Below are 17,613 nucleotides of genomic sequence, written 5' to 3' on the forward strand. Positions count from 1 at the left end.
ACGCTTTGCTTATTGAACCCGCATTTCAGAGTGCAGTTGCCGGGGGGGAAAGCCTCCCACCACCACCGATGGCATAAAAATTATTATCTGCTTTCTGGAAAAGACATCCCTGAAACAAATCCCTGACAAGACAACCGGGATGAGAAAAGTCACTTTCAAATTACCATCACAACAATTCTTCCTCCTTCTCCAGGTATCAAAAGATCGGCTGTGTACAAAACCACAAAAGTAATCAGGGAGCTTGTTTCCGATCGTGCTGATGTGTGCAAAAAGTGACAATTAAAATTCTCCTTTATGATATGGAGCTGGGAGGGTGTTTTTCTTTTTCATTAAAAAACACACACACACTGGGATGTGCTTTTCTACAGTTATATCACAAGGACAATTATATTCAGGCTTAAGGCAAAAGAAAGAAAAAGGAAGATTATAAAAATGACGTTTTTGACATTTAAAAATACCCAGGAAATTAAATGGAGGAGGAGGAGGCAGCAATGATTGCATTTAGAAACATAGGAGATCAGTATGCAAACTTGTACTCGGCCATACCGTCAGTCTGTCTAGCTTTTATGCTTGACACTCACCGGCAGCAGCCCACCAAGGTTTCAGGCAAGACACAGTCCCCGGCCTAGTTGGAAATCTGAACCTGGGGCTTTCTGCGTAGAAAACAAGTTTTCTATCATTCAATGGAAGGCCTGCCCTTTACTTTTAAGATTCAAGATTCCAGTCCTCATTGTTCTGAATAGTTTGGGCTGACCCAGTAAGGCTCTCCTTCTGTTCTTATGACACGGCAAACTAGAAATTTTAACTCTCAGCACCCTTAAGGACGTGGGTGGTGCTGTGGGTTAAACCACAGAGCCTAGGACTTGCTGATCAGAAGGTCGGCGGTTCAAATCCCCGCGACGGGGTGAGCTCCCGTTGCTCAGTCCCTGCTCCTGCCAACCTAGCAGTTTGAAAGCACGTCCAAGTGCAAGTAGATAAATAGGTACTGCTCTGGCGGGAATGTAAACGGCGTTTCCGTGCGCTGCTCTGGTTCACCAGAAGCGGCTTAGTCATGCTGGCCACATGACCCAGAAGCTGTCTGCGGACAAACACCGGCTCCCTCGGCCCATAGAGCAAGATGAGCGCCGCAACCCCAGAGTCAGTCACGACTGGACCTAATGGTCAGGGGTACCTTTACCTTTTACCCTTAACAAACTACAGTTCCCAGGATTCTTTGCAGAGAGCCAAGATGGTTTAAAGTAGTACAATCCCGCTTTCAAAGTATAGCGCAATATAGGGCCTAACTTAAGTCCAGTGGTTTCAACTGGTCTGCTCAGAGCATGGCTTAACTCAGATACAACCCAGTCTTGTACAATGAGGTATTTTGTTGGCGCCATCTGTCGTTATTTTTTACCACAGAGTAGGCTTTTTTTAAAAAAAAAAAGTTTCAGAGTTTCTATACTTTCATGTTTATTTCCTACACCACTTTTTGTGGGGTGGGGTGGTTCTTGAAAAGCATTTAGAAATCTCTCAAATAATCATTAATAATATAAAATCGTTGCCCTCAAAATGGCATTCCACTTTTTAATATATATATAAAAAAATGGTTTCTCATGCAGAGAGATACAAAATACGCACACACACAAATACGGAGAATCAGAGCTTGGTATCAAAGATAAAGAAATGGCTTTTATTCCCATTTCCTTCCAGCAAACAAGAAAGGATGAAATGATATCTTGCTATAAAACTGTTTTCTGCCCATAGTGAAGCAAACCGCAATCTGTATCTTTACCACCACCTAGTGGGAAGAATATACTTCCTCTTTCCTAAGAAACTGAAATTTCATACCAATTCCCGGGTTTTTATAATGCTGTATTATTACATTTTATTTTATTTTATTTTTTAAAAAAACAGACTTCTGCAGAACAGGGAAAGCAAAGCAAATGAAACATTCCGCTTGCGTTCTTTTAATAGTTTTGCTACAGGCCAAGGTACACATGACTGAAATGGATCCTCGTTGCCAAGAACGGAATCTAATTTTTCTGGTACACCATACATAGGGAAGACTCCAGAGGCAAGGGAAAAGCTGGTGTAGGCAGACCACTAGCCAGACTCAGTAGTCATCTTCCTATATCTGTAAAGTGTTATCGGGATTTTGCACTGCACTCAATGGAGTCTTAACCCCTTGCTCAACCCCAGAACCCCTCCACCTTTGAGATTACAGAGGAGAGGAATCCAAAACAACCTTCGCCAGGCTAAGAGAGGCAGGTTGGATCATACGGGGTCGTTCCTCTGCCCAGCTTGAGCTCCCCTCCCACTGGCCAATGCACAAACAGATCAAAATACACCGGAGGTTTGGGCAGCCATTGTAACGTGTGGGGTTTTAGAGATACCTGGTCTACCCACTGAGATACATGAGGTGTGTGCAATGCTTGGTCCAGTGGTGTCCAAACTTTTTTCAAATAGGGCCAGATTTGATGAAGTGAAGGGCCGTGAGGACCAACCAAAGTTGTTGACCTTTTTTAGGATTGTACCCCAAAGTTGTTGAGCTCTTTTTCAGGGTTGAAGTTGTGCGTTTTTTAGGATTTTACCCCAGGAAATATACTGCTACAGGGGCCGGATTGGGCCCCCAAGACAGACTTTGGACATGCCTGGACTCTACGCACTGAGATGCACTAGAGTTTAAAGTCATCATCAGGACTAAAATTCTTGCAGAGCACATTCTCTCTCTCTCTCTCTCTCTCTCTCACACACACACACAAACCCCTACACACCTTCTGTCACATAACAGCTGTGGATGCCTTGTGGCCCTGCTGCTCCACCAACCCTGTCTGGTGGAAGGGAGTAGAGGTGAGGACTGTGTTCCAATCCTTTCTTTCCAGCCCAGAATATTCCCAGATGCCGCTTCCCCTAATCCCAGAACTTCTGGGCGAGTTCCTCAAAGGCACAGTGTTTTTGTTTTGCTTTTCTTATAGAAGCATCACGGGTCTCTCTCTCTTTGGCTGCAGATCGAGTGCAAGAGGATTCCTGCGGAAGAATTTTATCAAAAGAAAAAGAACCAAAAAAAAAGTGTTAGAAGAGTTTCAACAGTCGGCAAGATTTTACTTTCCTGCTCAGGAAGGAAGAAGCTTCAAGGAGAGATGAATTCAAAGGTGGAATCGCTTACCAGCTGCAACAGACACATTTAAGGACTCAATCCCAGGTGGCAGCTCTCGCCCTGGGAAAATGGTCAACATCCTTTGGCACAAGCTTCTAGTCCCCGGAGAAAGGCCATAACCTTCATTTCCTGCACACGGGCAAAACACAAGGCAATAAATGGTCTTGCCCTAAGTGCTCGTGGAGCCTCTGAGGGACGCATACAAAAACCACACCCTTGGACATAAATAGCGTCGTTTCTGTCCCTTTAAGAAAGCATAGAGCTGGAGAAAGAAGTAGGAAGAGTGGCACGCTTTCACACTTACTCTTTTGGTTCTATGGCCATTTCAAGCTCTGACTTTTACCCCGATCTCTTGGGGAAAGCAGTGGGTGGGTGGGTGGGTAGGTGGGTGGGTGTGTAAGATTCTCTCTTTCAAGGTGGGGGCTGACTCGCAGGAGGGGAAGGGGGAAAATGGACCAGAGGAGGTGGGAGCCCAAAAGACTTGCTCAAAAATCAAAATGAGCCTCTGGACTGAAAAGTTGGCGACTCTGGCATTAAAACTGCTTTTATTTCATTAGTGCGAGGATATGTTGTCGTTACACCACAGAGCCTAGGACTTGCTGATCAGAAGGTCGGTGGTTCGAATCCCCGCAACGGGCTGAGCTCCCATTGCTCGGTCCCTGCTCCTGCCAACCTAGCAGTTCGAAAGCACGTCAAAGTGCAAGTAGATAAATAGGTACCGCTCAGGTGGGAAGGTAAACGGCATTTCCGTGCACTGCTCTGGTTCGCCAGAAGCGGCTTAGTCATGCTGGCCACATGACCCGGAAGCTGTATGCCAGCTCCCTTGGCCAATAAAGCGAGAGGAGCACCGCAACCCCAGAGTCGGCCACAACTGGACCCAATGGTCAGGGGTTCCTTATCATGGAGGTGGTGTTGCTATCTCATGCTCTGGGACATTGGCATGGATCATGGGCCCCCCAAACATCTTTTAAAAAAGCATCTCAAGTGTTTCTGGGTGGGTGGTCAATTTGAGGGAGATTAAATTGGACAGGGGAGTGATCTTGTGTAGGATACTGTCGTGGGGGGGGGAATAAATTAATTTAAGATGGATGTTAATAGAGAGGGTTTGGGGGACGTAACAAATAAGTGCAATTGACCTGATCTGGAGAAGAGGATCTGTTGGGGAATTAATTAGGGGATAAATGAATTGGAAGAAAAAATGATCTGGGGTGGCTGTGGCGGAGGGAACAGGACAAATTAATTGAAAAAATATTTGAGAGAATTGCAAATCGGCTGCCTTGCCTTCTGTGGTGGTCGAAGTTTGGATCTACTCATATAAATTCTTTGCAAAGTTGTGTTCTCTGGATCGAGGCCCCAGAAGCTGTACCCAGAAGCTGTCCATTTATTTCAATGGGTCTGTTCTGAGTATGAGTTATGTTGAACTGCAATCCTAGATCCTTTTAAAGGATCTGGCAGCACTTCGACCAAACTCCATTGGTCGTTTGCCTCGGGACAAGCGCCAGGAGAAGCAGTTTTCCAATTACCAAATCTTAATTATCGCCAACAGCTTCCTGAAACAAATTCAGCCTCATCCCAAGTTTATTTACCTGGGTGTTTTTGCCCTGCCTTTCAGCCCCAAGGAGTTAGCAGTCTTTTTAACAAGAAAACACAAGCCCTGTCTGATAAAATCCATAATCTAAAATACAAACACACCCTACATTAAAAAGAGCCATGGGGAGTCGAAAAAGGCAACTGAACCAAACTCATTGCCTGTTAATCAAACATGTTGAGATCAGGTTCAGGGGATGAAGATGGTGATGTTAGGGGAAGAGGACCTATGGGGGAAGCATGATGCATTTCGTCTGGAGATCACAGAATCATAGAGTTGGAAGGAACCCCAGGGTTCCTTCAGTCCAACCCCCTGGAATGCAGAAATCACAGCTTGCATGATAGCCATTTTACAAATATCTGAAGGGGTGTGGCATAGAACAAACATTTATTTATTCAGTTTATATACTGCCCTTCATCGGTGCCTCCCTCTTTTATTTCAATATCTTTTTGGTTCTGATTTGCTTTCAGATATTTTAAAAAAGAAAAGGCACAAATGCTAAACGACAACATAGTAAAAGGTAAAGGGACCCATCACGGGGATTCGAACCACCGACCTTCTGATCGGCAAGTCCTAGGCTCTGTGGTTCAACCCACAGTGCCACCCGTGTATACAGTTACCCAGGACAGACATTAGGGACTTCTTGACACAGTTAAACTACGGAACTGCCTCCCACTAGAAGCAGGCATGGCCAACAACTTGGAGGGCTTTAAAACAGGGTGGGACAAATTCATGGAGGAAAGGGTTATTGATGGCTACTATCCACAATGGCTATGCACCGCCTCAGAGGCAGTATGTCTCTGAAAAACAGTCAAGAGGAATCCCAAGTAGGGGCAGTTGGCTTCTAGTTTGCCTCTGTGAGATCAGAATGCCAAACTCGATCTGATTTCTTTCCGCAGTGCCTTTGGCTTGGAATCAATTTGATTCCCTCCCCATCTTTCCTTTTTCCTTTCTCCTTCTGTGATGGAACTCTGATTCGGGGACTTCCCTGGCTTTTTTCAGGCCCATGTAGGACCAGTCTGGATAGTTAGCCTTGGTGAAGACTTGACGTTTTCATCCCCAAAAAAGTTTTTGATTTGAGTTTCCACTGAAATGAGGCTGTATTTTAATGTTGTATTTTAATCTTGTTTTTAAGTTGTATTTCAATCAATTGTTTTTATATCGGGTGTTAGCGGCCCTGAGCCCAGCCTTGGCTGGGAAGGGCGGGGTATAAATAAAATTTAATAATAATAATAATAATAATAATAATAATAATAATAATAATAATAATAATACAGTGGTATCTCAGATTAAGTACTTAATTCATTCTGGAGGTCCGTTCTTAACTTGAAACTGTTCTTAACCTGAAGCACCACTTTAGCTAATGGGGCCTCCCGCTGCCACCACACCGCCGGAGCACGATTTCTGTTCTCATCCTGAAGCAAAGTTCTTAACCTGAGGTACTATTTCTGGGTTAGTGGAGTCTGTAACCTGAAGGGTATGTAACCTGAAGCGTCTGTAACCCAAGGTACCACTTGGGTAATTATTATTATTATTATTATTATTATTATTATTATTATTATTATTTATTAGTTTTCTCTGCCGCCCTTCATCACAAGATCTCAGAGCGGCTGACAGGCAGATGGGCCTCCTCTGTCCCCATCCAACTGCCCCAAATTTTCAGATTCTCCTATCATTCTCCTCGCACTTCTGCAAACCGCATGCCCCTTCCTCTCCCCCAAATCTCCCAGGCTCCCTGCCCTGTCCAATTTTCCCTTCTGCCAAGCGCTCAACAGAGAGTGGAAATCATTGCCGGCGAGAAGAGGCCAGCCCGCTCTCGGGAGCCCCTCCGCTCTGCCGAAAGAGATTCCGTTCCCTCGCAAGAACGAGCCGAGCCGTCCTTCAAAGTAACAGCCCCCGACTGTCACTGCAGTCCCCGGCTCGTCGTCCCGCCGCCCGTTGTGGAGATGGATTTCCCCGCAGCTCATCATTCCCGCCCCCGACTTGCCAGTATCTCTTTCCTCCCTGTAATCGAAAAGGTATCCGAGCCCCGGGAGCGACGCCACGGCGTCCTGTCAGCTCCCCGGCTTCAATCAGCGTTTCGGTTAAAGATGAGCCTGGCAAGGAAAGGAAAGGGGACCGTTGGGGCACCGCCGCCTTTCCCACCGCAGAGGAATAACCCAAAGCATCTCTCATGCTCCCAGCCACGGGCAAACAGCCCCCGGCGCATAACTCAGGAGAGACTCCTTGGCGGTGGATTTCTGTCCTGTAACATAGGGGAACCAGCGGCCCTCCCTGCGGGTTGCGATGGACCCTCCATGTTCGGATGCAGTCTCTCTCTTAAAAGCCAGGCGCTGAAGGTAAAGGACAGCGGGGAAGATTTCTTCCCTGTTCTCTTTCAGCTTTCCGAAAATCGATGGGCTGGCAGATGGTTGGTGCACAACACTTTGGTATGGCACAGGTAAAGCCAGGGCGAGGGGGCACATCTGTGAAACTCTAGAGGTTGTGCAACTACAACTCCCAGCATCCTCTGCCAGGCCGGCCAATGGCCAGGGACGATGAGAGTCTAGAAAGGTCTGGAGGGATGTCTATGGTACGCTATCCCACAATAACTCTTTGGCTGACTTATATTCTACAGCCTTTTAAATGGAGTTTGTGGAAGATGGGGGCTATCATTTTGTTGTTTTTGTTTCAAATACAGTGGTACGTCAGGTTACAGATGCTTCAGGTTACAGACTCTGCTAACCCAGAAATAGTACCTCGGGTTAAGAACTTTGCTTCAGGATGAGAACAGAAATCGCGCGGCGGCAGCAGAAGGCCCCATTAGCTAAAGTGGTGCTTCAGGTTAAGAACAGTTTCAGATTAAGAACGGACCTCCAGAACGAATTAAGTTCTTAACCCGAGGTACCACTGTACTTATTTGTGCTTTTACTTCGTATTTTATCTTGCGGACGGCCTTGAGATCTTGCAACGAAGGGCAGTTACATCAATCGAACAAATAAAAAATAAAAATAAGAACTGGAGCACACCCCGGACCCAAGTCCTTGCAGTCTCCTAGCTGCCTTCCTTTATTTGTCAGAGGTGTCGCAAGACCTCCAAGCTTCTCGGGAGGCAATGTGGTATTGTGGTAAATGTGGGGGGGAGGCAAGTTCAAATCCTCTCCCAGCTACCCGGCTAACAGGGGCGGGGGGGTGGAATCTTTAACCGGTTTGTTGTTTCTTGGCCTAGCCTACCTCACAGGGCTGTTGCTCAGGGAATTAGCCATAAGGCACTAGCGGCCGTAGATTCCAAGTTGGCAAACCCTTCCCCATCCACACACACACACACCCGGTCTACACTGACTGGCAGTCCCTCTCCAGGGTTTTCAGCCTGGAATCATTCCCCACCCTACTTGGGGATTGAACCTGGCACCTTTTCTGTCCCTGAGCTACGGCCAGCTTCTCTTCAAAAGTTTGGCCCTCCAAAACAACAACAACAACAACTTTATTATTTACACCCCACAACAACAACAACAACAACAACAACAACAACTTTATTATTTACACCCCCCAACAACAACAACAACAACAACAACAACAACAACAACAACAACTTTATTATTTATACCCCACCCATCTGGCTGGGTTGCCCCAGCACCAATAAAAACATAATAAAACATGAAACATTAAAAACTTCCCAATACAGTGGTACCTTGGTACTCAAACAGCTTGGCTCCCGAACAAATCGGCTCCCGAACACCACGAACCTGGAAGTAAGTGTTCCGGTTTGCAAACGTTTTTCAGAAGCCAAACCTCTGACGCGAAAGGACAAGCGGCTTCCGGTTGGTTCTTCCGATTACAAGAGCCAATAAGAAGCTGCGCTTTGGAAATTGACCGTTTCGGAAGTCGAACGTCCTTCCAGAACGGATTACGTTCGACTTCCGAGGTACCATTGCACAGGGCTTCCTGAAAATTTAAGTGCCGCAGTGTTACATACCTAGCAGCAGTATGGTGGGTCCCTTCCAGCGGAAATCTAAGCAACTCACGGTGGGGACAGAATCCAGGTCCTTGGTGTGAGCAGCTGTTCCAAGGACTTCCCATCCTTGCTCGGATTTTGCCTTCCAGAAGAAAAGGCAGGTGAGAAAGGAGCAAGAGAAAAGGGCAAACTTGAGAATTGCTTCGTATAAATTCCCACTTTCATGATATGGAAGAAAAAGATACATCTGCACTGGTTTGCTGCTTGTTCAGTTTAAATCAGAAACTCAAACTTCATGAGTTCCCAGGAAACACTACGGGTTAAGAACAATAAATGAAACCTCAGCACAGAACCAAAAGCATCTGACAAACTATTCCCTGGTGCGAGGCGGCCCAACCTTCTTTGCAGCCAGGAATTCAAACCCAGAGGAAGTCCAAGTATCCCTTGATAGCTGGGAGTCTCTCTCCAGCCGCTGGAGTGGAGGACCCATCAAACTGAGCACCAGTGTGGAGCTGTGGTTAGAGTGCCAGGCAAGGGCCAGGGTTCAAATCCCAGTACATTTCCAAGCACAATTGAAAGTGTTGGTGCTGACCTTGAAAGCCCTAAATGGCCTTGGCCCGGTATAACTGAAGGAGCATCTCCACCCACATTGTTCAGCCCAGACACTGAGGTCCAGCGCCGAGGGCCTTCTGGCAGTTCCCTCACTGCGAGGTTACAGGGAACCAGGCAGAGGGCCTTCTCGGTAGTGGCACACGCCCTGCGGAACGCCCTCCCATCAGATGTCAAGGAAGTAAACAGCTACCTGACTTTTAGAAGACATCTGAAGGCAGCCCCGTTTGGGGAAGTTTTTAATGTTTGATGTTTTATTGTGTTTTTAATATTCTGTTGCAAGCTGCCCAGAGTGGCTGGGGAGGCCTGGCAAGATGGGCGAGGTATAAGTAATAAATCATCATTATTATTATTATTATTATTATTATTATTATTATTATTATTATTGTTATTGTTATTGTTATTGTTATTATTACAGTGGTGCCTCTGGATGCGAATGAGATCTGTTCCAGAGCCCCTTCGCATCCTGAAGCAAACGCAACCAGCGTCTGCGCAGGTCGCAATTTGCCACTTCCGTGCATGCGTGTGACGTCATTTTGAGCATCAGCGCATGCACAAGCAGCGAAACCCAGAAGTAACATGCTCCGTTACTTCCAGGTCGCCGCGGAGCGCAACCCGAAAACGCTCAACCTGAAGCTACTTCAACCCGAGGTATGACTGTATTTTCAAATCCTCGCTCGGCCATGAAGCTTGCAGGGACAGGCGTGGACCAGTCACTGATTCTCAGCCTAACCAACCTCACAGGGTTGTTGTGGGGACTAAGCAAGGAGGGGGAGAGCCACGTACTCTTTCTTGTGCTCCTTGGAGGGAATTAGGAAAGGCCTTGCCTCTAGCTACTGTGAGAGGGGGGCAGAGGAACAGCTTAGCACAGGTGCTTCCGGACTACAACTCCCATCATCTCTAACCACTGGCCATGCTGGCTGTGGCTGATTGGAGGTGGAATCTAATGACATCAAGAGGGAAGCAGGTCGTGCCCCTCCCAGACAGACTTTGCCCTGATCCAGGAAAACAAGTTGCTATTGCATACATGCTCCCAGCTCATCCTTTTAACACAACCACCTACAAAATCCATTTTTAGAGGGGGGAGGGGAGGAAATCTGCCTCGTTTTCTGAAAAAACCTGCCATTTCCAGGCCGTAACGACGCTGGGATTTATGCCCGTTCCGCGGCAAAGGTGAAGCCGGCCAACGTGGACCCAATTAAACAGAGCACCTCAACGGCCCAAATGTTCATAAATTGCACATTTATAGTAGAGGGAAGCGGTCCGCACAGATGTTTCAATTAAGTTGCAACACCTTCTTAATGGCCTCTTTATGGGGTCGTTCCAGAGCGGGGCGGCTGGCAGAGGGGGAGGCTCCCCAGACCCACAGGAAAGGGGCAGAGAAAAGGCGGCTGAAAAATTAGGCCATTTGCCTTTCATTGTCTGGAAGGCCAACCAGCATGAAATCGTCTCCCAACTGGTGGGAAGACGGGTCTTGGGCTTGTGTCGTGTGTGTCCCGCTCATCGGATAAATTCCATCCTTCTCCCAGCTTGTTAAGGTTACCAGATTCTTTTCAATGAATCCGGGGACACTTGGACGTTGATGCTGCAGCGATGGCAGTGGCAGAGCTCAACCGCCTTCCTCCAAGACTTCTATCTTCTTTCTCCATGAGCCTGGGCAGCCCCTGAGTTGTTGGTTTTTCGGTGGTGGTGGTGGGGAAGTGGTGCTTGGTGGGTAGGGCATGGAAGGCAGCGAAGGAGGGCCGAGAGTAGCGGCGGCAGCGAGGCTCGGGCAGCGCAATGTCTCCCTTCCCATCGGAGCAGCCCCAATCCCATTCCTACTTGCGTGCAAGCAGGAGGGAGCGAGAATCCCTCAGCCGGGAAGGGAGACTTCACACTGCCTTTCGGAGCAGCCCCATCCCAACTCCTACTTGCGTGCAAGCAGGAGGGGGCAGGGATCTGTCAGGCAGAGCAAGAAGAAGAAGAAGAGGAGTTTGGATTTGATATCCCGCCTTTCACTCCCTTTAAGGAGTCTCAAAGCGGCTAACAATCTCCTTTCCCTTCCTCCCCCACAACAAACACTCTGTGAGGTGAGTGGGGCTGAGAGACTTCAGAGAAGTGTGACTGGCCCAAGGTCACCCAGCAGCTGCATGTGGAGAAGCGGGGAAGCGAACCCGGTTCCCCAGATTACGAGACTACCGCTCTTAACCACTACACCACACTGGCTCTCTTGCCATCGGAGCAGCCCCAATCCCATTCCTACTTGCGTGCAAGCAGGCGGGGGCAGGGATCCCTCAGCTGCGAAGGGAGGCTTCCTGTTGCCTAGCTGAGAGATCCCTGCCCCCTCCTGCTTGCACACAAGCTCTGATCGGCAGCATGAAGCCTCCCTTCACAGCTTAGTTGCTGGGGTCAGGGAAGGTGGAGGCAGCCCGGAAGCTGCATCTTAGAGCCCATGTACCACCATCATATGGGGACTTCGGAGCAGCTCCTGAAGCCAGCCAGAGCCAACTGCTCTGGGCTGCTGAGACTGCCACTGCTGCGTTTCCTGGGGACATTAGATGAAATCCGGGGACATTCCGGGGGTGGCATTTATTTGCAAATCCGGGGACTGCCCCCGGGAAACGGGGACGTCTGGTAACCCTATTGTAAACCCAGCTTTCAATCTTATGTGCACACCCCACTTCGTATGGACCTCAGACGGCCACCTAGCAAAATCCAACTTATTTTTAAAAGCTTGTACAATGCTGCCACTGGGTGGCTGAACGGGGCACAGCAGCCATTCCAAGAAGGCAGAAGAGACGCTGGAATGCATCAGAGCAAAAGGAATAGGGTGGGATAAGAGACCAGCTGTCTGCTACAGAGTCAGGCCTTTTGTCTTTCCGGGTCAATGCAGTATGCTCTGAACGGCAGCAACCCCCCAGGGATTCAGACAGGGAGCCTTGCTCAGCCCTACCCGGAAACGCCGGGAATTGAATCTGGGGTTGTCTGCATGCAAAGCACTGAGCTACGATTTTTCCAACTCAGAAACTAAGATTCTAGTCCCCTTGGTTCTGGATGAAAGGGGGTTTAAAATGGGTTTGCAGAAAGCTGCCTTAAGCTGAGCCAAGCCATCGGTCCATCTAGCTCAGGGTTGTCAACTCTGACTGGCAGCAGCTCTCCAGGGTTTGAGGCTTTCCCCCAGCCCTATGTGGAGACGCCGGGAATTGAACCCAGCACCTTTGGCATGCAAAGCAGACGAGCTAGCATCCTTCCCTGGTGTTTTGCTTGCAAGCAATCTTACCGTGTGAATTTAAGAGGAGGACTGCTGCTGAATCAGAGCAAAGGTGGTCACAGCAGAGTCAGGGAAGCTGTAGCTCTCTGGAGATCGTTGGACACCAACTCCCATTAACCCCCCCAGCACCACCAATGATTGGGGATTGTGGGAGCTGGAGTCCAGCAACATCTGGAGGGCTACAGGAGAGTCATCTCCTGTAGTCTGAGTGTCAGACTAGCACCTGAGAGACCAGGCCTCAAAGCCCCACCGATTCATGAAACTCCCCGAGTGACCCTGTCTCTGTCTCTGATCCTACCCTGCCTCACAGGGTTGTTGTGAGGATACAATGGGAAAGGAGGGAGAAATACGTCCACCCGTTTGAGCTCCTTGGAGGAAAGGCAAGATAAAAATGTAGAGGCAACTCCCCATTGACGCGGGGGATACATTCTGAGGCACCGTGCATTTAAGCAAATTCACGTATACAGTGGCACCTCAGGTTACATACGCTTCAGGTTACATACGCTTCAGGTTACAGACTCCGCTAACCCAGAAATAGTACCTCAGGTTAAGAACTTTGCTTCAGGATGAGAACAGAAATCATGCTCCAGTGGCGTGGCGGCAGGAGGCCCCATTAGCTAAAGTGGCGCTTCAGGTTAAGAACAGTTTCAGGTTAAGAACGGACCTCCGGAATGAATTAAATACTTAACCTGAGGTACTGGGAACACCATCGAAAAGGTCTGGAAACCCTTGAAAAACCAAAACCCCACCAAATGCGCTCTCTCCAAACTTCCTTGCTTAAAATCCAACTTCCCACATGCCTCAAATTGAGGAGATTTCACCCCTCCCATACCCAAGAATCTCATGATGATCTCTGCTGATTCTCCAGAGAGGAGGGGCAGTGTTCTGCTCTCTACTTATTCTGGCCAGCACCACATCAAAGAGTCAGTCAGTCAGTCAGTCAGTGTGTCGGAGAGAGAGAGACTGAGTGTTAGAGAGAGATCGTGTGTTTAGATAAGGTTGCTGCTAAGAGCAGCTGCAGACACTCAGTGCAGTTCAGCATTCATTTATGCTTAGACCTATTTAGCTCTGTATATAGTTGTATTATAGTTGTAGTTATAGAATAAAGAGGATATTCTACAGAGCTGCTCTCCGAGTTGTTTATATACTCTGCTAGACTCTGCTGTACTCTGCTGTGCGACGACTGTCTTCTTGTGGGAGTGAATCCGGTGCTCACAACTCTAAGCTGTGAGTCCACAGCACTTTGACCTGTTCCTGTGCAGAAGGTGGTCTCTGGAAGTGCTACCCAGCTCGCCTAGCCCAGTCGGGGCTGAAGTGGATGAGTCCAGTTGGTGGCACTGGCTCAAGGGCGATGCTGACACAAATATCAGTGCAAAGGCTCATGGGACGGCTAGACGCTATTTTTGCACCGTTTTTGCCCCTCCTCATGCCACGTCCAGGTTTGTGACGATGAGTGTGGTTGTGCATGCCTTGGACGTACAGGAAGTTGCCTGCAACCTTTAATTTAAAAGAAAAACAGGCGAAAGTTTGTGGAGGGGGTGTTACCTTAAGAAGGCTCTGAAGATCATCTGTGTTATATACGTCCAGAACTTCCATGGCCCCCGAGCTGGCTTTGCTGACCACAGGTGTCAGGGGACAGCTACAAAGAGAGAAGCCCGGGGTAGGGGCAAAAATTATTAAATGCTTCCCGGCAGATCTCCACAAGCTCCACAACACTTATCTCCGCAGGGGCAGAGAGAATGAAAAAACTGCATCTAACCCATGGCCTACGCTCAAGTTGGCCTGACGCAGGATTGCTCCAAAGTAAACCCCACCGAGGTCAATGGCACTTGCTCCTACGTAACTGCAGGCAGGCAGGATGGCGGGGACTGAACCTTCTGCCCCCAAAGCAGATGCTTTATCCCGGAGTTCTGGTTGTTCAGCTAAAAACAAATTAAGATTCTAGTCCTCATGTCAGTGCTGAATCACATAGGCAGGTAAGGATCTGGGCTCCCCGCATTCAGACGCTCTGCCCCTGAGCTACAGGCCCATGCCTGAAATAATTCACCTGGTGCTATTTTACCTGTTCCGTTGACTCATCACAATCCTGTCAACACCCAGGAAGTGAGCAGACCGCAGGACGGCTCCCAGGTTCATGGGGTCCTGTATCCCCTCCAAAGCCAGCCAAAGGAGCTGCGACCCCACTCCCTCTGCCTCAGGGGGCGGTGCCTCCTGCCAGCCAATGGGGCGGAGGGGCGTGGCTTCCAGACACACGCCCTGATGGACACCGCCCTTGCAGAGGCCATCTAGAACCTTCCTTTGAACCACCTTCACTGGAATCCCCCTGTCCTTGGCACGCCGGGAGAATTCTTCCAGCGTAGGCGACGGAGTGCCCTTGCCAGCCTTGAGGAAGAGTTGGAAAAAGTTCCTCCTGGACCTGGCCAGAGCCAAGGAGCAGGGAGCAACCCCAAACAAGATCTCTGAGCCTTTGGTCCTTTCGACGGGGAGGGGTTTCTGCGGGGGGCTCCTCTTCCTCTCGGGGAAATCATCGTTCCTCAAGTTCTTCAGCTCCTCCCTGTCAGACGGCACGGCCTGCGCGCGAAACTGCCGCCAGAACTCGTTCCGAAGGGCACGACCCTTCCAGGGTTTACGTGGCTGGGCCTCGCTCTGTTCCTTGGCTGTTTCAAGCCCATGGTCAGGGATCACTTGGCTGCTCACCCCACCAGGAAGCTCGCGCTCCCCCGCCTGAGGTTTTCTCCGCGTGGAGAGATGTCGGATGGTTCCAAAGGCGCAGGGCAGTCTTGCGGCATCCCAGAGGCCAGATTTAAAAGACAGGAGAAGTGCCATCTCCGACGTTCAATATGGCTTTCTCTCAACCTTAAAAGGGGGGGGGGGCAAAGATGTTAAATCGACATGGATTATGTGGTCTTTCTGGAAAATCCTGAAACAGAAACTTTTCCCAATATCTCCTGCCCAGAGTTTCCACTTTTAAACGGTGTGCTATATTATCATATATTTGAATCATGGGCATTTACATTTTAACGGCCTGATGACATAGTTTTGCTCTGTATTTTAGCTATTTTGAGAATTGCACAATTAGTTGTTATGTTTTGTAAGCCCTACCTGAGCATGCATAATAATTATAAAATAATAATCATAATAATAAATCCCCAAATCAACTTTGATCTGATGTGCTCTAGGCTTTTCCACTTCGCCTTGACTCCCCACCCAGCAGTTCATGCAGGAATTATTACTTATCACTCATAAATCATCTACCATTTGCTAAGCAATTTCAGCTGAATTTGGGGGAACCACTTGAAGCATCCGTTGTGTTGAGCTACTTCAATTGCTTTTGTTTTATGTGCTCATTGCAAACAGCTGGAAGTCTGTAAATTTTGATAATAAACCTGATTTGCAATGGGGGTTGAATAATTCCGATAGCAATGCTAGGAGCCTTACTGAGTATTAGTAAAGCAGAGCATCTGCTTCCATGTAGAAGGCCCCAGGCTAAGTCCATGGCATCTCTGGGTACCATCTGAAACGCCACAGTGAGTCAATGTAGGCAAGGCTGAATTAGACAAGCCAATGAGTCTGACTCCATACACAGCATCTTCCTATATTAAATCAGCCCTTAATTCATAACCATGAGAACGTGTTTTGGCTAACCAGTGTGCTGTGGTGGTTAGAGTGCTAGCCTCTAGAAGACCAGGCTTTGAATCCCCAGTCAGCCACTGGGTGACCTCACTGTCTCTCATCCTAACCTACCTCACAAGGTTGTTGTGAGGACAAAAAGGGGAGCAGAAGAGCAGAGAAAGCCATGCACACACCACCTTGAGGTGGTGGCATCATAAATGGCAATCCATATTCAGCCTAGGTTTGCCTAAGCATCTTTTAAAAGCCACCCGCGCCTGAAGGTCATCGCTGCACCCTGGATAACAGCAGCTAAAGCCACAGCTACATCCCAGTAGTGATGTATGGAAGTGAGAGCTGGACCATAAAGAAGGCTGATCGCCGAAGAATTGATGCTTTTGAATTATGGTGCCGGAGGAGACTCTTGAGAGTCCCATGGACTGCAAGAAGATCAAACCTCTCCATTCTGAAGGAAATCAGCCCTGACTGCTCGCTGGAAGGACAGATGCTGAAGCTGATGCTCCAATACTCTGGCCACCTCATGAGAAGAGAAGACTCCCTGGAAAAGACCCTGATGTTGGGAAAGATGGAGGGCACAAGGAGAAGGGAATGACAGAGGACGAGATGGTTGGACAGTGTTCTCGAAGCTACCAGCATGAGTTTGACCAAACTGCGGGAGGCAGTGGAAGACAGAAGTACCTGACGTGCTCTCGTCCATGGGGTCACGAAGAGGCGGACACGACTAAACGACTAAACAACAACAATCCAGCCTAGGTTTGCTTGAGCATCTTTTAAAAGCCACCCACGTCTGAAGGTCATCGCTGCACCCTGGATAACAGCACCGCGAGGCCCTTCCAGTAGTTGCCCCCAGGGACGAAGGCTCGAAAGATTTGGGTTTGGCAAATTCTGCTCCTCCTTCCCTCCCTGAATTTGCAAATAGAAAAGTTCAAGTTGCTAGTCCCTGTGGGCAGCAGAGCCAGTAACAAACTCAGCTGAAAACGGGGGGGGGGGGAGAGAGATCTGCAGCCCAGCCTCCCTGCCCAAGCTGCTCTCCATCCAAACTGCAGCAACCCCGTCCAGGATTGCATTCCCTCCTGGCAGCGCGCAAACCTACCTGGCCACCCACGTGGGCTGCTGCCTTCTCCGCCTGAAGAGGAAGTGGCCTCCAACCATAGAGGCCACGGCAAGAGAGCGTCGTGCTTGTCCCGCAGCGCCACCTGCTGGCTAAGCCATTTAGCTGCGTCGAGGAGCGTAGAAAGATGCCTAGCTTGTGTAGAAGCAAGCCGGGGGGGGGGGGGTGTCAGCGTTGCCTACACTGGCCGGCAGCAGCAGCAACTTGCTAGGGCTTCAGATAGGGGTCTTTCCCCATCCCTACTTGCGAGATGCCAGAGATTGAACCTGGGGCTTTCTGCCTCCCTGGTTCGGAAGGGCGGGCTTGCGATGATTCCCCATCCATCTTTCATGTTTATCATTAAATTCGTATTTTTC

At 48.8% G+C, this 17,613-nt stretch overlaps 1 protein-coding gene across 4 annotated transcripts; it reads right to left on the reverse strand.

Moving 5' to 3' along the window:
- Nucleotides 1-1,648: 1,648 nt before the first annotated feature.
- On the reverse strand, nt 1,649-17,300 carry MRM1 (mitochondrial rRNA methyltransferase 1). 4 transcript variants are annotated; one of them, XR_014002586.1, is made up of 7 exons: nt 17,240-17,300; nt 14,579-15,372; nt 14,062-14,155; nt 8,679-8,799; nt 6,712-6,820; nt 3,146-3,265; nt 2,977-3,006 (listed from the first exon to the last, which is right to left on the reverse strand). XR_014002586.1 is itself a non-coding variant. In XM_081173117.1 (6 exons), the coding sequence occupies exons 2-6, from the start codon at nt 15,340-15,342 to the stop codon at nt 2,960-2,962; spliced, it is 1,146 nt and encodes a 381-aa protein (XP_081029243.1). In that variant the 5' UTR covers nt 15,343-15,372; nt 17,240-17,300; the 3' UTR covers nt 1,649-2,959. The 4 variants fall into 4 exon arrangements, 3 of the variants coding, with proteins under 3 accessions (XP_081029243.1, XP_081029242.1, XP_081029241.1); XM_081173117.1 differs by lacking the exon at nt 6,712-6,820 and having other exon boundaries at nt 1,649-3,006; XM_081173116.1 differs by lacking the exons at nt 2,977-3,006; nt 3,146-3,265; nt 17,240-17,300 and adding an exon at nt 16,932-17,212 and having other exon boundaries at nt 6,324-6,820.
- Nucleotides 17,301-17,613: the final 313 nt, after the last annotated feature.

Source organism: Podarcis bocagei (genome assembly GCF_964188305.1).
Source record: "Podarcis bocagei genome assembly, chromosome: 15".
In the NCBI taxonomy this organism is placed as follows: domain Eukaryota; kingdom Metazoa; phylum Chordata; class Lepidosauria; order Squamata; family Lacertidae; genus Podarcis; species Podarcis bocagei.

Excerpts from the sequence above, each read along its gene's own strand:
- MRM1 (XM_081173116.1), bottom strand. The coding sequence starts at position 15,342 with ATGGCACTTCTCCTGTCTTTTAAATCTGGCCTCTGGGATGCCGCAAGA. Across the intron at positions 14,156-14,578 it reads GTGATGAGTCAACGGAACAG|CTGTCCCCTGACACCTGTGG; the intron begins GTAAAATAGCAC and ends CTCTCTTTGTAG. Across the intron at positions 6,821-8,678 it reads ACCCACCATACTGCTGCTAG|GCTCATCTTTAACCGAAACG; the intron begins GTATGTAACACT and ends TTTCCTTGCCAG.